Source organism: Acartia tonsa, chromosome 1 (genome assembly GCF_053477335.1).
Source record: "Acartia tonsa isolate MP-2025a chromosome 1, ASM5347733v1, whole genome shotgun sequence".
Classification (NCBI taxonomy): domain Eukaryota; kingdom Metazoa; phylum Arthropoda; class Copepoda; order Calanoida; family Acartiidae; genus Acartia; species Acartia tonsa.
In genome coordinates this window covers 7040941-7066797 of record NC_137260.1, presented here as the reverse complement: position 1 = coordinate 7066797, position 25857 = coordinate 7040941, and the positions used below count along the sequence as shown (strand labels likewise).

Here is a 25857-nt window from a genome sequence, read left to right as displayed (position 1 = left end):
TTAAACCTTTACAATAATTTTAATATTAATTTCCATGTCGTAGTAAGGGTGGAAAGATGTTGAAGTAGGAAATATGTTAATGCATATTTGTAAGTAATGGGGAAGCTTTGGGACTAATGTAGCAACTATTAGAGATAGAGATACTAGAGTACTCTTGTATTTGTAAGTAATGGGGAAACTTTAGGATTAATGTAGCAACTATTAGAGATAGAGATACTAGAGTACTCTTGTATTTGTAAGTAATAGGGAAACTTTAGGATAAATGTAGCAACTATTAGAGATATACATATTAGAGGTTTTAGTGTTTGTAAGTAATAGGTAAATCATGGGATTAATTAGAGATAGAAACTCTTGAGAACTCTTATATTTGTAAGTAATATTTATATGTAAATTTCTGAGTACTCTTACAGTTTTCACTCTATGAGAAAGAAGTAGTTTATTAAACTCAAATGGGAAAGAATAGTACATGTAATAGAGAGGGGGGGATTAAAAATTCTAGGGGAATGTAATATTTATTAGGGGGGAAATTATGCTTGACCGTTCTGTTGTCTTGCTTTTTAAAATAAGCTAACAGATCAGAGGGACATATTCAAGTTAATATTTTTTATTAAAAAAGTACCATTTTATATATTTATTCTTGCCCTATGTGTCTGTCCATATGTACCTAAAGGATAGATTTAGCAGTCAATTTTGGTATGTTATAATTGCCCTTTCAATTTCAAACCTGAAAATGTAAGTAAGTCAATTACATACTTTTTCTGTAAAGTAAATCGGGAAAAAATGCTCTGTTTAAATTTATGGAATATTGGCATTGCTTTACTCATTTTGCAATAGCAAGTACTGCTTATTTTGATCCTAATTTTCTCGATTCTTCTTCATAAAACTAAAAACTGTTTTCTTCAATTATGTAATGTTTCTTGTATCTCTTAACATAATCTGTAAAAGAACTATTATAACTATGTTATTACTTGGATGTTACACCAGATTGTGATGTTCTCTAATAAAGTGAAACTAGCAGCGGGCTTAAAGAACGATACCCAACATTTACCCCTTATGTCTCATCTCCTCCCCTCCTACTGGATTAACGAACTGTCCAATAAATGGATTCCATGTTAGCCACCTAAATTGACGACAATTTTTCTCATGTCATAATGTCCACGTATATTCTATATCCATTTCTCCATCTCATTTAGATGTAAAAATATTTTTCACAATTACATGCCCATATTTAGAAATGTTTGAATTTTTTGGCCCAGGACCAAACTTGAGGGCGCACATATTCTGTGTTGTGTCACATTTACTTTAAAGTTGAAAATTTAGTGAAACTTAGGGATGGTGGGGGAGGACCCTAAGCTCCTCTTAAAATTTTAAAATTCTAAAAATTTGGGGGGGGGGGCGGTAATAGGGGGTATAGGGGTAATTTATCTTGGTTAATTGGGGGTACCCTCCCTAAAAATTGTTATAGAACTATTCTGGACGAAATAGCATTTTGTTTTTCATTTCATCAATATAACAGGTCAGCTTTGAACAGTCGAATGTCTTATGATTAGGATTTGCTAGGTGAAATTGTTCTAAGTTTTCATTCATTTTGTGTGACATAATACAAAAAAATCTTTGTCCGCTAGAAATTTCTTTTTTGTTTGGGCTGTGACTGATTGACGATCTAGGGCAATAATTGTAATGTGTAATGAACCACTTAAAATCATTCGCAATCCCCTACACCAGAAGAAGGAACCTAAAAAAGATATGTAAATAAATAATTGGTTTTGTAGTTAGCTGGCTTCTTTTAAAAGCTAGACCGTATTTAGTACGTAGCTCACCCAATCAATAACTTGACAATATGTCAATTCGTCAGAGTAATTACTAGTTGTTCGATATTTATAGATCTGATCATAGATTTATGGATGTTAAAATTGAACTATAGATTTAAAATCTTTCATAAGGATTCTTACAACAATACTGGTACAATCTGGTAAGCCTATTAATAAAACTAAAGACTAGCGGGATGGGGTAGATAGGGGGTATCGTTTTTTAGTCAGATGCTTTATCAGAGTCCATGAAATTCTGGTGCAACATCCAAGTACAATGTAAAAATATATCGATTATTAAAGTCATAATTTACCACCTGTTTGTATGATCCTTGACATGTCATGTCTCAGGTGAGAGGGAAAGAATACCTGAAACTTCAGCAGGTTACTAATGATACTTCAGAGCTTAGTGTCACAGCAAAGTTATAGTATTAGATAGGATTATTTTAAAGTGTAATTCTTTCAAAACTAATTGACTATAGGAACAGTCATTGGGATGGCTGGGACACACACACACGCCCGCCCGCGCAGCCAGCCGTGTGAAGGGTATAAATATGGGTGGCCCTCCCCTGGGACGGCATCAGTTGCTGATCATCCTGTGTCTGTGCTAGGAGAACATCTAGTAGACCATCAACATGTGTGACGAGGACGTTGCCGCTCTTGTTGTTGACAATGGCTCCGGCATGTGCAAGGTAATTTTCCTCAGAGAAGCTATTTCCCTCAATGTGCCTTGTCAAGCACTGAGAGACCCCTTTATTTTTTAAAGAATATAGAAGGGGTGGTTAATTTTTTCTATGCCTAATTTTTTTCCTGCGTGGATCTTGAATTGTAGGGCTACCCAGCACCAAATATAACCTAACCTAAACTGACTTAAAGTAATAAACAAACAAACAAAAAACTACCCCAACCCATTATTGTAGATTCATTTTTTTAAAACTATCATTAATAATCATTTGCTAGGTATTGATTGTTTAAAAATCAGTTTAAGTAATTCTAATATTTCTTTTTATTAAAAATATAGATAACCCCTTTTAACCATAAAAACAATTTTCAATTCAAATCCTAAAAAAACGTTGCTTAATTCTGAAAATATTTCTTTTTCTCATTTTTTTTAATATAACACAAAATATTTTGCATTTAGGCCGATTTCGAACCTTTCCAGACCATTATTTTCCGAGATCTTAAGCTTCAGACAAAAAGTCCTTGCATCTTTATATAATAGGATAATAATACCAATAATTTTGAATTTATTTAGGCCGGTTTCGCCGGTGACGACGCTCCCAGAGCCGTCTTCCCCTCCATTGTCGGCCGTCCCCGCCACCAGGGTGTCATGGTCGGTATGGGTCAGAAGGATGCCTATGTCGGTGACGAGGCTCAGTCTAAGAGAGGTTAGTTAATTAGTTTTTATCGTATGGCTTCGAAACCGATTAATAACTGCTGAATTATAAACGGTTTTTAGTAATACTGAAAAAAAATCATGCATAGCATCCTATTATAGACAATTTTCTATGATTAATAAAATAAAACTTTTTTTTAAAAATCCTAAAACTTAAAATCATATTAAATAAACTTTTTTCACTTTAATTTGATCGGTAGATAAAAAACTAGTAGTAATTTTAAAGAACATGAGGGATAATTTTGCTTTGGGGAATTTTAAAGTTTATCGTCAACTGTTCGAATCAATTTAAAACTTCTGGCTGTGCTTTTTAGCTGTATGTGATCCTTTTTTATTCTCAAATGCAATATAAAAGTTTTTTCATCTACATAAGTATTACTGTTTATTTAATGCTCTATCTGTTTAGGTATCCTTACCCTGAAGTACCCCGTTGAGCACGGTATCATCACCAACTGGGACGACATGGAGAAGATCTGGCACCACACCTTCTACAACGAGCTCCGTGTTGCCCCCGAGGAGCAGCCCGTCCTGCTCACCGAGGCTCCCCTCAACCCCAAGGCCAACAGAGAGAAGATGACTCAGATCATGTTCGAGACCTTCAACATGCCCGCCATGTATGTCGCTATCCAGGCTGTCCTGTCCCTGTACGCCTCCGGTCGTACCACTGGTATCGTTATGGACTCTGGTGATGGTGTCTCCCACACTGTCCCCATCTATGAAGGTTATGCCCTGCCCCACGCCATCCTCCGTCTTGACCTGGCTGGCCGTGAGCTCACCAACTACCTGATGAAGATCCTGACTGAGCGTGGCTACTCTTTCACCACCACCGCTGAGCGCGAGATTGTCCGTGACATCAAGGAGAAGCTGTGCTACGTCGCCCTGGACTTTGAGCAGGAGATGTCCACCGCTGCCGCCTCCACCTCCCTCGAGAAGTCCTATGAGCTTCCCGACGGTCAGGTCATCACCATCGGTAACGAGAGATTCCGTTGCCCCGAGGCCCTCTTCCAGCCTTCCTTCCTCGGTATGGAGGCCTGCGGCATCCACGAGACCACCTTCAACTCCATCATGAAGTGCGATGTTGACATCCGTAAGGACCTGTACGCCAACACCGTCATGTCTGGTGGCACCACCATGTACCCCGGTATTGCTGACCGTATGCAGAAGGAGATCACCGCCCTGGCTCCCTCCACCATCAAGATCAAGATCATCGCTCCCCCCGAGAGGAAGTACTCTGTCTGGATCGGTGGCTCCATCCTGGCCTCCCTCTCCACCTTCCAGCAGATGTGGATCTCCAAGCAGGAGTACGACGAGTGCGGACCCTCCATTGTCCACCGCAAGTGCTTCTAAACTGGTGCCCACTGCTGCTAGAGGTGCTAAACTGGTACCAACTGCTGCTAAACTGCCACCATTGCCAATTGTCCTGGCAATTGCCACACAACTTCAGCTACACAACCTTGCTTTATATTACCATTTAATTATTAAAATATCTATACTGTTTTAAGTAATGTTTAAACTAACCTACAACTGTTTAAATATGATTAAGTACAAGTATATATATAAAAAGTTGTTATTTTTATAATGTTACTTAATTTTATAATCATAACACATATCATAAAATCATAATATCATGTGATCTAAACTAAAAAGAGAATTTTATTAAAAATAAAAGATTTATGAAATATACTAAATTGTTTCTCATTATATTTTATTTCATAAAACCTTTAATTGGTAACGTACCCAGCTACTTTACATTTAGGTTATTTGAGTGAAAAATAAAAAAATGGCTAATACAAATCTAAAATCATATGTATTTGAATCTGAATTTAATCATTTAGACTTTCTATTTATCTTTTGAATTGTTTTTAAAGTCTTTGCAAAACTATTTGTTTGTCTACATTAAACAAAATTTCAAATGGATTAAGAAAATTATTTTCTGCTCATTTTCAGTATATTTATCAGGGATCTAAAGGGATAAAACAGTGGCCGATAAATTGATTTCTATCACAAAAACTACTTCTTCTGTAGATAAAAATTAGTTGTTGAAACGTTTGGACACTCAACTAAATGAACCAACCAATCTAAATTTAATTAAAGATCTTACAGTTGCTAAGCCAACACAAGACTTTGAGAACAAGATTAATAAACAGCCCAATGTCCCCTTCCTCCCTGATATTTTATCGTGCACTTTTGAGCTTTTGTCTATAGTTTTCCTTTGCAATAAAGGTCCTGTGAAGCTTAATATTTATTTTTCCTTTCCTATTTGAAACAAAAATTTTTAATGGGGGGATAAATTCATCCCCCCACCACTTCAAGTGCCCCTAGAGGACTTTTGGGACGGAGCCGCTAGAAAAGGATAAAAGACTGTCAAAAGATGTTATATGTATATTGTGGTAGCTGCATGCAAGTGTAATTCAGCTGTTAAATTTTGTTCTTTAAATTTTTTTCCTGTATGGCCCCGAATTTGATTCATTGTAGTTTCGTTAAAATGATTTTGTGCCATACTAAAAAACATGCATCATTTTCATAAAGGTGAATTTCACACACACAAAAACATAGTAAAAAGTAAAAGATGTATAATCCAGACAACTACTTGGCCCAAGTGATCTTTTTCGTCTCCTAGCAAATTGCTTTCTGCTCTTTTGTAGTGACTTGGCTGTGTTTTATTTCCAACACTATTGGCTGAAATTCAAATGTTTAAAGTCTATCTGCGGAAAACTGCGACAAATAAATATTCGAGAATATAATATTTCAAGTGTGCATGCAGACATTTGACATATTTGCAACATTTATTTTCTGGCGGTTTCTACAAATATAAAATACTTCTGCATCATAGCTTAATTTTTACCTGAAATTGACCGTAAATGTGGTGTTATTTGGATTATATTTGTAATTGTTTTTGTTTTATGCACTTTAGTGTTGACATATTTTAAGGGTTATAACAACAAAGGTGATTTTTTTTACCTGACTAGGTTTAAAACATCCATAAGTAGCGAAGCACAAAAAACATAATGAATGGAAAGTCAGTTATAGATGTTCATTATACCTAAAGTAAACCTTTTTTGTGAATTCAGTTTTTTACTACAGCAAAATTTAGCATATAAAATATCTACATCCCAAGGTAATAAAGATCGAGCAGAATTTGTATTTATCTATAAAAGCCTAACTGACAGACTGACGGATTAAGTAAATTATATGCTGTATGCTCATTGAAAAAGGGAATTTTAACGTAAAAAATCAGTCGATAGTTTCACATTGCATTTATTTTAGAAGGACGTACAGACATTCTGAATAATGGAGTAGATTCACTACTTAAAACAAACATTAGAAAGATATTTTGAAAATTTGTTTATTTTAAAGATTAAACGAAAGGATTATACCTACCTACATTAACAGAAAACATTTTTTTTTACTGGTGGAAAGGTCGAGGTCAAATAGGTTCTCCTAGATTAAAATTCATTTCCTAGTTAGAAAGATTCGTTTTTCTGGATGTTGTCATCCTTGTTTACAATATGACTAAAAATATGATAATTGCTTCAACAAGTAAACAGTAAACGCTCTGTTGAGCGTCAAATAAATGAAGAATAATAGATCTAAATAGCTAACCAGTAGATTGGACCAATTAGAACAATCTGGCCACATTATTGGTTATACCTTGTACACATTTTATTGAACCATCTGTGACATAGAAATGAAATTCCTTGAAATAAATGAACAAAATTTGGACGGATTGTTGTGACTGCCAGCCCATCTAGAGTAATAAATCTATTGTCTTCTAACATGAAGATAAACAGAGATTAGGCTAACCCCTAAAAGCAGGTAAAATTTGCTTTGTAAATAGTTTAAATATGTAAAAGCTTACATTCATTCAAATATGTCAAAAAGCATTGTTATAAAACAAGGATGACAATATCCATAAAAGCGAAGCTCTGAAACGGTAGGACAAACGGACATTAACACTTGTAGGACAGAACTGAATAATCAGAACATATATGAGTCAATGCAAAATTGTGAGTAAATTTGTTGAAAAACTTCATGATACAGGATAATGTTTATGGACATACTTACATTTTTGGGACTTAATTATAGAGTTGCTTCGCTTATAATATTCAGCGTGGCCACATTTTTCAGTATACTGAAAATATTCAGTATTATTCAGTATTTGGAAATTAGGGGTTCAGTATTTTCAGTAAATACTGAATATTCAGTATTTGAAAATTTTATTCAGTATTTTTCAGTTTTTGGAAATTTTCATGATTCAGTATTTTCATTATTTCTTAAATTCCAAAAAAATTTGCATAAATAAGATGTTTTTTCAGGTAGTTGATGTCAGATTTTTTTCGACGCTTCGCGCCTCACTTTCCTTTAAATTACCCTATAACTTTGTACATTAATTTTGCTTTTTTTTATGGTAATATACATTTTTTTTTTCAATTTCATCTCAAAATTAAATTTTAAGATATTTGAGATGCTTTTATACAGTATTTTTTCAGATATTTTTTTTGTATATTAATAGAATGAATAATCTAAGGTGAGTACTTTGCATGAATATTGAAATTTTTTTCATTTTACCCCCCCCCCCCATTCAATATTTACCCCTACCCTGGGGGTGCCTACGGCACTACCAATCATTTAGGAGGGGGTATTTACCCCCCCAAAACAATTTTGGGGGGGTAAATACCCCCCAAAATAAAAAATCTCTAACCAAAAAATTTTTGCGCGCTTCGTGCGCATTTTTAATACTAAATATTTTTAAAAATTTAAATTACCCCCCCCAAAATTTCCCCGGGAGGAAATTTTTTTTTTGGGGGGGGGTAAACAAAATTTACCCCTGCCAACAGATTTCATAGGGGGTAATTACCCCCCCCCCAAACAAATTTTACCCCCGGGATAAAAACTTTGGGGGGGGGGGGTAAAAAAAATCTGCGACGCGCTTCGCGCGCCATTTTACCCCCCCAAAAGCGAATTACCCCCCCCCCTTCAAAAAATTTAACCCACCTAAAAAAAAGGTTGGACGTCTATGCTCTTAACTCAACTAAAAAGTATTTAAGTTTTGTAATCATTTAAAATATTTATCAGTCAGTTTCTGCTTAATTGGTGCAAGAAAATCTAAGAGGCAAAATTAAAAGATCTTTGAAATATCCCCCTAATAATAAAGCTATGATATATGAAATTTTGAAATGAGGAATCATATAAAAAAATACTTATTCCGTATTTGTATTTTTTTGTTCAGTATTTTTTCTTATTTTAGGATTCAGTATTTTCAGTATTTCCTTTTTTTTCTTCAGTATCAGTATTTTTTTGCTTGTGGCCACACTGAATATTGTACTTTGTTGTAACAGAAATCTATATACCAAAAATCAGATCAAACGGATAATTAGATCACATAAAAATTTGTTGTTAAAAAAGTAGAAAAACATGTTTAAAATGGACGTACGGACATTCTAGGAATGATTATAGAGTTGCTACGCTTTCTAAATCGTACCAAACTACTATAGGAATGACCATGCAAAGTTTGAAATCGATAGGACAATTCTAACATGCTTAAATTAACGAAAAAAATCTATCTATCTCGGACGGACGGACGGACCGACCCTAATTATAGAAAATCTTCGCTTTTAAGATAAGAAACTAATCATTTATCGTAAAAAATGATCATAATTACACAAATATGATAAATTTGTAAAATAATTCTCTAAAATTTTTAGGTATCTAATTAAAATGAAAACGGATGACAACATCCATAAATGCAAAGCTCTGAAACGGTAGGACAAACGGACATTATCACTTGTATAGTGTCAGGACAGAACTGAATAATCAGGACATATAATATGAGTTAATGCAAAATTTTGAGTAAATTTGTTGAAAAACTTCTTGATACAGGATAATATTTATGGACATACTTACATTTTTAGGACTTAATTATAGAGTTGCTTTGCTCATAATATGGTACTTTGTTGTCCCAGGAATCAGTATTCCAAAAATCAAAACAATTAATAATAATTAGATCACAAAAATTTGTTATTAAAAAAGTAAAAAAACAACATGTTTAAAATGGAAGTACGGACATTCTGGTAATGATTATAAAGTTGCTACGCTTTATAAATCATACCTAACTACTACAAGAATCACCATGCAAAGTTTGAAATCTATAGGACAATTCTAACAGGTCTATATTAACGAAAAAAGCTATCCGTCTCGGATGGACGGACCGACCCTAATTATAATATAGCTTCGCTTTTCAAAATTAAATACATTTTTCTTTTGAAATAATTTTTTTTTCTGTACTAATACTAAAGCATATAATTTACATCATTTAGCATTTTATGTACAAATTCTTTTCTGTAAGTCAAGCATATATTTAGGTATGAAAATAATTTCTTTCATCTATCAACTAATAAGAAGGGGTCTGCAGCCGCTTGACTGCGGCTGAGGTTAAATGCTACTTAACATGCAAGTTTGCGGCTTTGGATACAGCTGAGGGTGGCTGAATTTAAATTGGATGGCTGCGGCGGGCTAAAGGTTTCCTGCGGCTTGCGGTAGGTGGGCTGAGAGTTACTAGGGGGTGACTTACTCAGCTGGTTTGCTGACAGTAAGAGGCTTAAGAAGCCGCGGGGCTAATGCTGGCTGTGACTGTCGCGCCCTGCTATTAAGAAAAGAATTTAAGGGAATAAAAATAGAGTGGCACAGAAAAAATTAATTTAAGTTATCTTTTATGATGAATTAACAGAATTAAATTAGGTAGTTATTAGACTATGTGACAGATTTCTAACTGGATCACAAATGATAAATATTGTAAAATAGGAATCTCTTAATACAGAAGTTTTAATTTTAGCAAAATTTTGATATTTCTTTCATTTATCGTTTCAAATGAAATGATTAAACATCAATTTTCACCTCACATATTTCTTTCTAATTGAGTCTGAACTTGTAGTGTGCCAAAACATGATGAGCAGAATATCAATTTATAAATTTAAACAAAATCATAAATTAATTTGTTGAAAAAATTCTTAAATATGGGATATTGTTTAAGGACATGCTTACATTTTTAGGATTATAGAGATGCTTTGCTTTTAATATTCTAGTCGTCTTAGGAATCAACATTTCAAAAATCAGCAGAATAGGATAAATACAAATATTGTTGTCATATTAAAAAATGACATTTAAAATGGAAGCACGGACCAACCCTAATTAAAGAAAATATTTGCTTTGAATAAAAAAGTATTTATTTATGACTTGTTTATTACACGAAACCCTTATAGTCATTAGACTACTTGTATGTCGATATAATGTAAGCCATGACCACTTTTAATAAAGCCATTTAGTGGACGTAATTATTGTTAAAAATATTATTGTAAAAATATCATGTCTATGTTGTGTCAGCCACGAAAACTTATAAAGCCATATTATAAAGCCATTTAGTCGACATAAAACTTGCATTTCGATAGGATGTCAGTTTTGACAGGGAGGTTAGGGATCGATAGGACTATTCCGGCATGTCTAAAAGTCTTAAATTTTGGATATATTAATTGTAATAAAAAGGCAAAACTCTGCAATTGGGTTTAAAATCGATAGACTCTTCTATCATGCATGAATTAACAAACATTTTTTCAAACGTACTTTTAAAAATAAAGTTTGAATATTATTGAATTGCAACAAATGTCGAAATATTTACCACGAGGTTTTCAATATACATAACAATACATACACACACACATACACAAAGGATATATTATTACTTGGATCTTACACCAGATTTTCATGCACTTTGATAAAGTAAAACTTGTACAAAGCTAAAATAATTTTCCCCCCCAGCAACCTACCTTTACCCCATTCCTTATCTCTTACTGAATGAACTGACCAATACACGATGTCCATGTTAGCAAGCTAAATTGACGTAATTTTCCCCTGTCATAATATCCACGTATATTCTACATCTATTACATACATATACTGCATATATACATTATACATATATTGCCTTGTAGCTATAGAGATTGCGACTAGAAATGAAATATCTACTATCTCACTTATACTACGTTAACAAAATACATTTAAAGTTATAAAAGCTAGAATACACTGCAAGCTGAATTAGTTACTTTTAAACATTCTAGCATTTTATATACAAGTGATACTAGCGGCTGCGCTCATAGCATCTAAGAGCCCTGTATTCGAAAGAGTAAGGAAAATAGCCTAAAACCAAACTTAGATATAAAAATTAAATTGTCTAAAACCATCCAGGGACATATAAGAAACTTCAATCGGTTCAGTAGTTCTCAAAATCTTAAGCTACAGACAAAAAAAAACCTTTCTACTTGTATAAGTGATACTATAGAGATTATGGTACAGAGAAGGCTTTATACTTTAATGTCTTCCCTGTACCATAGTCTCCATGGATAAACTTACATCATTTCAAGAATGGATTTAGAATTCTGAACATTTTATAGATTTCCAAAATGTTTTTTAGAAATAAGTGATATTATAGAGGTTATGGTACAGAGAAGGCTTTATAATATGTTGTCTTGCCTGTACCATAGTCTCCATAAATATAAAAATAAAAACATCTTTCAAAGGACAGTGATTAAATATTTAAGAACATTTTAAAATAACATTCAACATATAACAGACACTTTAATTTTATAACCTTTATCCTGAAGTTTTAACCAGGATTCAGCAACCACGCGTCAGCCTCCTGAAAGCCTCGGGAAATCAACCTTCTACAATTTTTAAAATCATTTGGAAACCTAAACCTGACCCAATTATCTTCCTTTTCAAAGTATATTTCAAAGCTTTAAAACGGGTTTAAATGAGGCTTAGTTGCGGCTGACGCATGACTGCCGAGCCCTGGGTTTATCTGTACAAGGTATCCAGTGGCACACTCGTAATGTTACATATTGTATAACAATCTTACTACAGAAACCTTCAGATGTCTGACAAAGCAGCAGTGAGATAGAAAAAACTTTTTATTGTTTCTAGTGGTTATGGTACAGGTAAGACATGACTGTTATAATGCTTACCTGTACCATAGTCACCAGAAAGTATAGAAAAAATCATCGTTTTCACCTTCAAAAGAGTGAGGCGACACTGGTCCCCAAAGTTTTTTTTCAATCAAAATATCTTTCTTGTTGACTTACTACCTATGGAGACTCATTTTCTCAAGCATGATTGGAATGTACAAACCTTCATTGTTCAAACTTTTCCACCAAAGATATTAATTTACAAAAGGGGCCAAGTTATTTTTCTATAATCTTAATTCTGATGCCAAGCGCCTGACAAGCAGCAGTTTTTATTGTTTCTAGTGGTTATGGTACAGGTAAGACATGACAATTATATTGCTTTCCTGTACCATAGTCACCAGAAAGAATAGAAAAAATAATCATCATCACCTTCAAAAGAGTGTGGGGACATTGGTCCCCAAAGTTTTTTAAACAAGGTATCCCTCTTGTTGAGTTACAACCTTTGGAGACTCATTTTATCATTCATGACTGGAATGTACAAAACTTCAGTGTTCAAACTTTTCCACCAATGATTTTAATTTACAAAAGAATTCACCAGCAATGTAAAATTTACTTCAGAAATGAACTATTTATCTCAGAAACATAGAAGAACAAGTTATCAAAAAAAAGTGGACATTCAATTTTCAAAATATTTTTAACTGTTTTTAGTGGTTATGGAACAGAGAAGGCATAACTAATAGAAGGCTTCCCTGTACCATAGTCACCAAAAATGTTAGAATTACCATCAAGACCTTTTGGAGCCCAGTGATATGTCAGACTGTGGTATTCGGCAACCGTGAGCCATGTCTATGGCACCCCTGATCTGGGGTTCGGTGGAGGGTCAATGGCCCTCCCCCGAGTCCTGGGGAAGGGGTCTAGTGACCCCCTCCCTACGCTTAGAATTAATGATTTGAATCTGTCATGTTTATTATGGCTAACTGTATTCTTAATTCTCCCCCACCCTTTCCAGGGATGGGGGAATCATTATTGCCCAAACTGACCATTGTACATATATTATTTATGCTTTTATGTTATGATTATTTATTCCTATCCATGTAATTATTGTTTGTTGTATATAACTCCAGTATATCTTAAGCCTTCAATAAAGTGACAACTAAAAGTAGATGTTGATTATTATCTAGTGAAAGCTAGAGAAGCGTAGCTTCTCTATAGTAAGGTGTCCACGTCTGTCACACTGCCGTAATCTAATTGAACTCCGGTGTCTGCCATTGATCCTCGGCGGATACCACAACTTTGGTGACAGCTGTGTGAGATTACGGCGAACCACAAGTGTAGAGCAGACGCGCATCTGAGGCTAAGGTACTCCCAGCAGTGAATCTGGCAAAACTGACGCAAGCAACCTGAATTACCCACCCTGGACAGCAAAGTTTAACTCTGCATCCGGCAGTTGTGGAAGCAAAACAGCGAAATCTGACGAATAACCGCGAGCAGCGCTGATATCTAACGGAGAATTGAGCGCCAAAAGGGCTGAAACAGGCCTGCGGACCGGCTGAAACAAGCCAAATACGTGTAGACGGCTGAAAATAGGCCAACTTTACTGCAAGAAATAGCAGGATCCGAACCAGTGGCGCTAGCAGGACGGGACATTCCCTGCCGCCGATAGGCTGAAACATGCCACATAGCTGCAAGCTGCGAGCTAACATACGGGTGTAGTGCACCAGAACAGAGAAAAACTACGTCAACCCCGAGTATCCTGAGAAGCTACAACGCAGCCACCCATCTAGAAGACAGATATTATATCACATTTGCAGGGATTACCACCCCAATGTGATGACCAAACAATAGATTTATGAGCAAAGCTTGGCAAACAAATTGTTGTGTTGTGATAAATCTAAGAATAGAACAGGCTTGGATTACTGTTTATTGTGATAACAGCTAAAAATAGAACAGAGTTGGTCAACAAATCTGTTATGTAATTGTGATAAGGACAGCAATAAAAGTTAGATGTAATATAATCAAAACAATTTCAAGCCCACAGCACAATAACAAATACACCCTTTATTCCAAGGGAAGGGGAGGGGGCCCCTTTCCATTTGAAGACAAATACAATCAGGGTTATATAACAGATAAGCCTGAGATTAAGAAGCAGAGGCCCCATTACACCAACACACAGTTACCCCCTCCCTCACAGTGGGAACGGACGGAGTTACCCCCGTCCCCTCACGCGCTTCCCCCTTCCTACCCACACTAGGCCAAGTCCGTCTGTAGTGTGGAGCTAGCGATCGGATATACAGAGCGCCATTCACGGGTAGCGCAACAAAGTGCGGAAAACATCATAAATCCAACGGACGAAACGGACCAATGAGGGAGCGAGCTGAGGGGTGAGAGCGCGTTTTCCCCGTGTGCGCGGATTTGACGGCGCGAACGCGCGTTACAAGGACAGAAGATTCCACGTACACACACACACACACACACACACACCTTCACACCAGAGCAGAGCTACTCCATAGCATCTAACAGGGGTATTTTTAGCAAATAAAGAATTGCAAGTTTCTTTCCTCCTAGCTCTAGTGTGATAAGGGAAAACCCAATCAGTTCCTGACAGCAGTTCAGACCCTCAACATCTATCTACCTCAACATCTAACCATTGATAAGTACAGCTAAGTTATACCTTTGCAACTAAAACTCCCAACCTAGTGATACAAACAGTGTTGGCTGTTAGGCTAGGAAGCCTCAAGTGACAACCCATTCATTGTATTCCTGTATAACTTTGTGCCCGCCGTTTCACCGTTGACCCAATGGACCAGCATCAAGTCCCAGGAGGTGACCAAGCCCCAGGATGGCTCCAGGATGACCCTCAGCCGGCACCAGCCGAGTACCGCAAGCTGATGTTGAGCAATCTGCCGGAGTATAGAGGGCCGCCCAAGCAGTCCTGGTCGGCACATATCCGCCGACTGGAAATGTCATGGGCGGCTTACCGCGTGCCACCTCATGATTCCCTCAACCGCCGCAACGCCCTACTACTGTCATTGGTAGGGCAAGCGGCGGAAATGGCGTCCCATCTGTTTGGCGAGGCAGGCCAAGCCTTGACCTACGAGCAGGTCAAGACCGAGTGTGAATTGTTATTTCGTCCTGCTTTTGAGTCCCAAACGCTTAAACAAGCGTTTAGGGACTACAAGCAACACTCGACAGAACCTATACAGGCGTACATATCAACAAAGTGCGCCTTGTATAGGGACGCCTACAATCATGAGGATCTTGAATTGTTGGTGGACGAATTAAACCGTGGAATTCGTAACGCCAATGTAAAACGCCTCATGATGAACCATGAAATTGCGAGTGTACCTGAGTACACTCGCAAGGCCATGTTCACCGTGACCATGGTTACTAAGCAACTGAAGGAGGGTGTGTGCTTAGTGGACTCGACCGACGGGCTGACTGGATCTGCCTGCATCCAGTTGCCCCAATATGACGAGTCGGAGCCAATGGAGATTGGCTCCTTGGCTCCGGGTCTCCACCAGATGGGGAAGGTCGCTCCAGATGACAAGGTTCCAGGCCGCTGCTACCGCTGCCAGGGGAGAGGCCACCGAGCTCGAGACTGTCCAACGCCTATGGAAGTTAGCCTAGAGGAGAGGCGCACCCAGCCACGCCGTGACCGTTCTGCCAAGTGTGAGCGTTGCCACTATGACGGCCACACGGCGGCCGAGTGTAGAGCTGACTGGGCCCAGGTAGCCAGCCGCAGGCGCACCGCCGACAAAGGTGCCCCTCCAGGGAAGCCCAGCAGAGTGGCCCATATGGAAGGGAGCGCGCCCCCAGCACCACCACCGCAAGCAGCCGCCTCCAGAGCTGCGGACCGAGCCGATGGGATGCCGCAGTTCGGGACTGTCCCAGCTAGGATCAACGTACTGGGCGGCGCGGCTGAGCCCAACCGGGTTGGCCTAGGCTTCAGTCTGAACCATCTGGGGCCAGAGCTGATACAGCCCAACAACATAGCCGAGCCAGAGGTGCTGAGGCCCCAGCCTTTCAGTCTCAATATGATGGAACCTGCCCGACCGAGCCTACCCAGCAAGGGTGGAGGGGCGCTGCCCAGCGTCCCTGAGACGGTGTATGGGAAGGCCCTGGCAGCCGCTGAACGAGAGAGGCAGGAGGTGCTAGCCAGCACCTCTGCATCGATGTATGGGACGCCACCCGGCGTCGCCACCTGGGAGGATGGGGGGGTGCTATCCAGCGCCTCCCACCGTGTGCCTGGGGCGACCCCCGTCGCCGCCACCGAGAGACCTGAGTCCTGGAACGAGCCAGCGGTCCCAGAGGAAGGGGTGACACCCGTCACCCCCAGCCAGCCAGCGCCACCAGCCTGCAGTGAGAGCCCAGCTACATGCCAGCCAGCGCCACCAGCCTGCAGGGAGAGTCCAGCTACATGCCATCCAGAGCCCTCTACCAGCCAAGGGAACCCAGCGGCTCACCATCAGGATAAGTTGAATTTGTTAAATGTATTGAATCCAAAACCTTGTAAACACCCAGCCTTGCCTGTGCCCCCTGCACTTGAGGCTGGGGAGATTGAACATTGGGAAAATAAGGGCTTGCCTGTGCCACATGCACCTGAGTTCCTAGGGCAGGGGAGGGCATTGAGTAAGGGCGAGCCTGTGCCACATGCACTTCAGCCCCATGCCACTGGGCATGCCTTGGACCAGGGAAGGGAGCATTCAGGGCTAGGGGAGCCGACACCCAGGCAAGTGCCAGTCGCTTGCCAGTCTGTCATTGGGGAGGGTATCGGGGTGCCTCGGCCGCATACAGATAACGCTCAATGGAAATTTGTGTCTAGCCAGGAGCAGCCCAGCCGTGTCCAGCCCCAAGAAGCAGCCGTGACCAGAACCGGAGATCCCCAGCCGCGTGCCCGAGGAAGATGGTTACCTGGAAGCCTCTCCCATTGGTGGATGGTCCTGTGGGGCCTCCTTCTGGCAGCCGTGTGGCCTACAACCAGCTACGTCCTGGTGGGGTGGGACTGTGCCAACCCCACCCATGTCACGTCTTACAACAAAGAAAAGATGTGTGACACGGAGCCCCTACACCAGGAGGTGCCCCTGGGCCACGACATCCACGTCCTGCAGCAAGTCAAGGTGAGGGAAACCACTGGGTTCAGCTGTCAGCTCACCGTGTCCCAGTGGACATTCAGGTGTGGGGTATGGGGTCACCTCAAGGTGACCTCGGTCCCCACCCTCATGAGGCCAACCAAGATAGACCCAGAAGCGTGCCGAGACCTGGCCAGGAACCGAGTATACACGTTGCCAGGCAAGACCCAGCCACTGACGTTCCAGCTGAACCACCCCCTGTTCTTCACCGTTGATGTAGTGGGCGCCCTCGTCAACAGCCCCGAGGGGGTGGGTTGCGAGGGGGAGGACGTCCACTTTGAGGGCCAGCTCTACCGCAATGAATTAGTGCTCCAGGAGCGGCGGCTGCTGGTCAAGGAGGAGACCTATGTGGTGGAGGATGGACGGGTGGAGTCCCAGTCTGACCACCTGACCCTCGACTGTCCCCATTCTGAGCTGTCCTGTATCACTGGGGAAGCAACCTACGTGTGGGACCACCTGGGAAGAGATTGCCCCTTGAGGCTGCTCCGCAGCCTCCAGCCCAGCCTGGTGAGAGATGCATATCTGGTTGACCATCAGGCCCAGTTTTTCATCAACATGACCAGCCCCACCTCAATTGTGAACTGCGACTTCGAGGCCCATGCCACCAACCATCCAGCGCTGTTTGTGGCAGCTGACCCAGCCGCGGCTGCGCTGCCCCGAGTGTCGGCCAGGGATGTTGACGTTCCCCTCCAAGCACAGATCCATGCAGGTTATATTGGATTCACCCTGGAAACACGCATGAGGAGCACTGCAGCAGAAGAAGTAGCGGCCAACTGCTGGAAGCTCCAGCAACTAGATCCGGCCCACCCGGTGCGTGTCCAGGGGAGCACGTTCTCGGTACTGAGGGGAGACATCCTGCTGCAGCTGACCTGCCAAAGGCACAAGTATGTTGTCCGCGAACACAAGGAGTGTTGGGACAAAGTGCCAGTGGAGCCCACAGGTTTTGTAGACGCCGTGACGCGGGTATACAGTGAGCACGCCACCAAGATTCCCTGTTCCTCCACCTACCCCCTGACTGTGCACGCAGAGGAAGGCTGGATAGAGTTGACCCCTGCTCCCAAGAAGAGGCCACCCCCGCTGGATACGCCCAAGCAGCTGTTGACAGACCCCTTAGATGACTTCAGTTCAGGTGGTCTGTATTCACAGGCTGAGTTGAACGACTGGCAACAGCTGCTGGCGTTCCCAGCATACAAGAGCGCCATGCTGACCGGCCTATCCTATGGCTCCTGCGTTCAGCAAGGCAGCTGTTCGGCCACAGGAGACCATGGGATAGTGTCCTACAACATTGACCGACTGGCGGAGGAAGGAGAGGCAGCCCTGGATGTCTGGGCAGGATTTAGACAAGCCATCCACGAGTGGGGAGATGGCGCCGCCATCTTGTGCTTGCTGCTGCTGATCCTCAAACTGCTGGGGGACCTCACCATCATTTCTCTGGCAGCAGCACAAGGAGGAGTCCGGGCAGCCCTGAATGCGATATCACAAGTGTTCCTGTACCACCCAGCTTTGTATAAGAAGGCGATGGCTAGAGCCAGGCTCAACCATGCCAAGTCCCGGGACTTTTCAGTGGACTGGGATGCCATCCCCATCGGTAGGGAAGCAGCCGAGGAAATGGTGTCTATGAAATCCACTGACAGCGGGCATGACCGCCCAGGTAGACCAGGACCGCCCTCTGGCAGACCCCGCGGCCCCTCAGGAGGACAGGCCGCTGCTCAGACACTCAACCTGGCAGCCAGTGCCCCAGCCGCTGCCAACAACAACCCGCAGGTCCCACTGCTGACCGTTCCAGCAACCAATGTGCCACCACCAAACCTGATACCTGCCGGCGCCGACCAACGTATCCAACCCAAGGCAGCCTCTGCCTTCTACCCCACATTGGGAGCCCATCAACCCTAAGAAGATGCTCACCACTAGGATTCCATTGAATCATTATCGTTTGTATATACTTTTAGCCCTAAGGAGCGGGCCGAAGGCCTCAACCACTGTCGGAAGTCTGGTAGGGAAACCATCTCCCAGCCTTCCGAGGGGAGAGTTGTGGTATTCGGCAACCGTGAGCCATGTCTATGGCACCCCTGATCTGGGGTTCGGTGGAGGGTCAATGGCCCTCCCCCGAGTCCTGGGGAAGGGGTCTAGTGACCCCCTCCCTACGCTTAGAATTAATGATTTGAATCTGTCATGTTTATTATGGCTAACTGTATTCTTAATTCTCCCCCACCCTTTCCAGGGATGGGGGAATCATTATTGCCCAAACTGACCATTGTACATATATTATTTATGCTTTTATGTTATGATTATTTATTCCTATCCATGTAATTATTGTTTGTTGTATATAACTCCAGTATATCTTAAGCCTTCAATAAAGTGACAACTAAAAGTAGATGTTGATTATTATCTAGTGAAAGCTAGAGAAGCGTAGCTTCTCTATAGTAAGGTGTCCACGTCTGTCACACTGCCGTAATCTAATTGAACTCCGGTGTCTGCCATTGATCCTCGGCGGATACCACAAGACAACAAACTGACAGTAAAACAGAGAAAATTTAGACATTGAGACACATTAAGCAAAGGACATAGTGATTTAACCAATCAAGCCTTGACTTGGAATCCCCAAGGAAAGAGAAAACCACAGATGGGGTTTTAAAAAATGCCGCGTTTTTTCAACAATTTTTTCGACATTGATTGATTGAACAAAGACGATGGGATTTCAACACAGAGTATACAATGTCTTATACAGCTTTTAGATCTGTATTAGACATTATACAAATGGCTAAAATTATAATTTTAAAATTTTGGATTCTTAAGTTGTATACTCTGTTAAAAATCTTATTTGATCTTGAAGATCAATGCCCCGTACGATTTTAACAGAGTATACAACTTAAGAATTCAAAATTTTAAAATTATTATTTTAGCCATTTGTATAATTAATTTTAAAATTTTGAATTCTAAAGTTGTATACTCTGTGTTGAAATCCCATCGTCTTCGTTCAATCAATCAATGTCTAAAAAATTGTCGAAAAAACGCAGTTTTTTTTAAAACCCCATCACAGGTAGACCAAGAACAATCTGGAGAAGGGAACTGGAAGATAAAAAAAAAATCTCAACTTAAATGATGCCTCAAAACGTGCCCAATCCAAGGAAGATTGGAGAACCATTGTGCGTGGCCTAGGTTCTGACGAGAACTAAAAGGCAACATGATGATGACAAGAAATATTAGATATATATTCAGAATAATTTCAGACCTAAGTGCCATCAAAATGTAATGATTTAGTGAAATTATAGAGATTATGGGACAGGAAAGGCTTTTTATCATCGTGTCTTTCCTGTCCCATAATCTCCATAAATGAGTATCTACATTTATATTTGAATACAAGTATGACAACATCCTTAAAACTCTGAAACGGAGGACAAAAGTACATTAACACTCGTATAGTGTCCGGACCGAATAATCAGAATATAAATGTAACAAAGTCATAACAAAATTTTGAGTGAATTTGTTTAAAAATTTATGAAATATAAGATAATGTTTAAGGACATACTTACTTTTTTAAAACTTGATTATAGAGAAGTTTCGCTAATAACATTGTACTCTGTTGTCATAGGAATTAGTATACTAAAAATCAAATCAATTGGATAATTATATCACATAAAGATTTGTTGGTAAATAAAGTAAAAGATCAACATGTTTAAAATGGACGTACGGACATTCCGGTAATGATTATAGAGTTGCTACGCTTTATAAATCGTACTTATTTACTACAGGAATCACCATGCAAAGTTTGAAATGTATAATTATAACATGCCTAAATTAAAGAAAAAAACTATCCATTTCGGACGGATGGACCGATCCAAATCATAGAAAAGCCTCGCTTTGCTTTCGAGACACTCAAGACTTCGAGAGATTTTTTCTTTAAATCAGCTTTTATATGGTCTTAACATTGTCATACCAATCTCCAATGTTTGACTAAAATAGAATGATTCTATCATGTCTAAACTAGTTGTTATAAGAGTAGCTAGTTATGATTGCATATAATTATTTTTAAAATCAAAGTTTTATGTGGCGTTCACAGAATTTTAAGAGGGATGCGTGCACCCATAAATTTTGACATCCCCATTTTATAACTTTCCTTAAGTATTAAAAAATATTACCCTTTTGCCATATTATATTTTTTTTAAAATGGAGGGGGTGGGGTATTAGTGCTCAACAGGGTACTTTGTGTGTAAGCGCCCTTTTTTTAATGTAACAGATTGAAGAGTACAGACCTATACTGAAGATGGCTACGCTCCCTCTAACAATTATATTCTTGCAAATATATCTATTTTAGGTCAACCATGATATTGAATTTGTATATTTATTGTGTTGTTGATTCCTTTCCCCGAAATATCCTTTTTTATCGTACTTAACCCACTCTAATTCTGTTAATATGTTGTTGATCCCTTCCCCAAAAATATATAATTTTAAGGAATCTATCACTATCGTATTTAACCCATCCTAATTCTGCAGTTATTGACTTTAGTTATGTATTTTTAAAACTTTGTATCAATAAACTTGTGAATATAACTTCTGTGTTATTGGGAATAGAAGCGAAGCTTAGCAACAGTCATAAAAAGGAAGTTCAATAAAACAGATTTTTTCTATGTATTTTAGGAGAATTTGACTCGTACCAAAAACAAATCTAATTTTTTGCTATTAAAAGGCCTGTAAGAGTAGTTAAGAAAATAACAAGGTTGACAACATCCATAAAAGCGAAGCACTCATATAAGAGTAGAAGCAAAATTGTAAGTAAATTTGTTGAAAAACTGCAAGATACAGTATAATGTTAATGGACATACTTACATTTTTAGGACTTGGTTATAGAGATGTTTCGCTTATAATATTGTACTTTTTTGTCCCAGGAATCAGTATACCAAAAATCAGATCAAAGAATTAGATCATAAAAAATTTGTTGTTAAAAAAGTAAAAAAATCAACATGTTTAAAATGAACTTACGGGCATTCTGGTAATTATTACAGAGTTGCAACGCTTTCTAAAACATACCTATTAACTACAGAAATCACCATGCAAAGTTTGTAGTCGATAGTACAAGGGACGCATCCCAATAAGGAATATAAAAAGGAAAGCTATTAGTAAAATAACCATTTAGTATATCATTTTATTTCTACACATACTATGACAATCGATTTATTATTACTTGGATGTTGCACCAGACTTTTTACGCTCCTATAAAGTGATGCTCGCAGATGGCCAAAATAACCCCCTTTACCCCATCCCCTCACATCATACTGGATGAACGAACTTACCAATAAATAAGGTACTTATTAGCAAGCTAAATTGACGACAAATATCCACCTGTCAATATATCCACGTATATCCTATATCCATTACTATAACATAAAGTACCTGCTTTCTCTCTTTGTATATAATAATATATTTTATATACTTATTAGATTGGTTTTAGTATTATTTAAACATTATTAGATATCATGTGAAAATTATTCCAGTGTGGATTGAAACCGATTTATATCCGCTGATTTGGAACCGGTTCTCAGCCATGCTGAAAAATCTAAAAGCATCGTATTACAGACAATTTTCTACGTAAAATAAAATGGAAACTCATAAAATTACTAGCAGTTTTGTTAACCCGGGCCTTTGGCCCCTCAGGGATAACCAATCTGGTATGAATCGTGTAACTTTTCATTTTTATAATCGCGATGATATAAATGACTATTCTAGTGATTACAATAAATGCATGAAAAACAAGGACGACAACATCCATAAAAGCGAAGTAGTGCATCGTAAGACAAACGAACTTGAACAATGTTAGAGTAACAACGTATTTTATATACTAAAATTAATTAGTTGTCTAAACGAAAATTCCATATTGAGCTATCCCAAAATTACTTAAATAATAGAGATTAAAATTTAATAAATTGAATGAATAGGATGATTATTTCATTAATAAAAAAAAAATTGTTTAGCCAAAAAACGCCAAACACATACGGACTTTCTGGTAATGATTAAAGAGTTACCAAGCTTTCTAAATTATACCGAATTGTTGCAAGATTCATCATGGCAAATATCAAATAAATATGACAATTCTAACATGTTTAGATTAATGAAAAGAGTTATCCGTTACTGAAGGATGGAGGGACTGACCTTATATATTGAAAGCTTCGCTTCTGAAAAGTTCCGTCTTTATACATTTCCTTGTTTTTTTTTCATTTGTCTTACTTGTTTTACAACAAGTTGCTCCCCCCTAGCATTTAGGGGATGTCATAAAATGGTTTAAAATATTACAAGACATTTATAAACCTTCCCGAAAACTGCAACGAATTCGGATTAGCATTTGCTGAGATCTTTAGCTCTAGAAACAAAAAACCCTACTACTTTTTATAATACTAGCGGCTACGCCCCTAGAGGCCTCTAGGGGCACTTGAGGAGGAGAGTCGAATTTAGTAATTCATTTTCTTATTTTAGATTTTAAAAGAAAAAGTAAAAAAAATTTACGTTTGATGTTTGTTTTTCGTTGAACTCTCTTTCTAAAATTGAGAAATTTTAAAAAAATTTAATTTCTCTAGGGAGGGGGGTGGTACCCTCCCCCAAAATAGTTATAAACCTTCCAGGGACATATGAGAATCTACCCTGTTAAGGAGAACCCGATCGGTTCAGTGGTTAGCGAGATCCTTCGCTACAAACAGACAGACAGACAAACAAACAAACAGACAGACATCGTTCTACTTTGTATTATAGATGATAAAATAGAACTTTTTATACATCTATCTCTTTTTTACTCTCTCTATCTCTCTCTCTGTTTCTTTCTCTATCTATCTCTCTTCGTTCTCTCTATCTATTTTCGTTCTCTCTCAATCTCTTTCTCTCTCAATCTCTCTCTCTCTCTCTCTCTCTCTCTCTCTCTCTCTCTCTCTCTCTCTCTCTCTCTCTCTCTCTCTCTCTGTATCTCTTTCTATATCTATCTATCCATCTTTCTATCAATCTACTTCTCTTTTTATCTATTCTTTCCCTTTTTATGTTCTTTTATTTACTCTTTTTCTATTAAAATAACTTACTTCTGATTTATTTTCGTTTTGTCTCTCTCTTTTTCAACCTCTCTCTTTTTTTTTATTTTACCAGTTTCTCTCTTTCTTTTTACATCTATCTATCTATTCCTCTATCAATCTAGCTCTAATTTTGCAATTTCCCTTTCTTTGGTCTTTTTTTCTCTCTTTCTCTCTCTCTCATCCACCTCTCTCTCTCTCTCTCTCTCTCTGTTCTCTCTCTCTCCTCCCCCTATATCTCTCCCTTTCCTTCTCTCTCTCTTTCTCCCCATCACTTTCCTTTGTTTAGAATTAGGCATTAAGTAATGTTCCTTTTTAACAATAAAAATATTATTTCTTTATGTAACTGACAAAATAAAAGGATAGAGTCTCTATGCTTTTCTAAATCACGACCAAATATGTCCATATCAACTTAAATATGGCAAAAAAGATAAATAATAAAGTATCCTATTATATAAAGTAGTAAGCGTTTTTGTCTGTCCCGAAGGATCTCGCTAACCGCTGAACCGATATTGTTCTACTTTACAGTGAAGCTTCTTATAGGTCCTGGGAAGGTTTTAAACTATTTTTCGAGAGGGTGTCTTAACCCCCCTATCCCCCCAAAAATAATTTTATAACTCTTTGGAAACTCAAATTTAAAATAGGATGAGGTCGACTTTTCCTTCTCCTACCAGTGCAGTGCCCCTAGAGGCTTCTAGGGGGCGTATCCGCTAGTTTTTTATAAAGTAGAAAAACTTAATAAAGAAATAATCATTGTATAAATAGGATCTTTTTTATTCCAATTTCTCCCATAAAATAAATGTAGACATAAGCTTGCAGAAGAGGGTGTATAGGGATGAACACCCCCTTTAAAATTTAAATTTGGAATTTGGATGACAAGCTTTCCCCTTTTTCACCCCCTCAACGTTTAGTCCCCTTTGCCAAACTCTTTGCAATAAAAAAAATTTGATTCATGGCTGATATAATTTCTGCAATTATATTCTAATGACATTATGACTTTATATTTCATATTTTGTCTGTTATTACAACTAGAAACTATATCTACAATGTAACTCATGTTAATATAAAAAAAATACAAAAACAATAATTTGGATGAATTTTTATTTTGACTCTCATATGAAACTCGAAGCGGGATAAATAAAGATTTACCCCTTCCTTTTATCCCATTCCCTCCTCTCTTACCAGATGAACGAACTGACCAATTTAATGAATCCATGTTAGCTGAATTAACGAAATTTTCCCCCTGTCATAATATCCACGTATATTCAATATCCATTATCCCTTTAGACATGAGCTACCTCACTGTGGGCTAGAATTGAATCAAGACAAAAGTAAGTGCCGAGCCCTGAGACCTATGTACGGTGAAAATAGACATAAAACCATGATGATTTCAGGTAAAACCAAAATATTTCAGCGGGGTCTTTTTGAGAAAATTAGATTTGAAAATTTCAAGTTCAATTTTCACCCCCTAGGAGTTGCCGCATAATCAAGACAAGAAAAGCAAATAGTATTTATTTTAAATTT

At 38.8% G+C, this 25857-nt stretch overlaps 2 protein-coding genes across 2 annotated transcripts in view; one reads left to right on the top strand and one right to left on the bottom strand.

Moving 5' to 3' along the window:
- LOC145322681 (uncharacterized) overlaps window positions 1-25857 on the bottom strand; it is a 143369-nt gene that overhangs the window by 90325 nt on the left and 27187 nt on the right. The gene's annotated exons all lie outside the window — the stretch shown is intronic.
- On the top strand, window positions 1608-4892 carry LOC145310834 (actin-5C-like). Its single transcript, XM_080150493.1, has 3 exons — window positions 1608-2500; window positions 3064-3196; window positions 3611-4892. Exons 1-3 carry the CDS (start codon window positions 2444-2446, stop codon window positions 4549-4551), a joined length of 1131 nt encoding a protein of 376 aa, XP_080006619.1. The 5' UTR covers window positions 1608-2443; the 3' UTR covers window positions 4552-4892.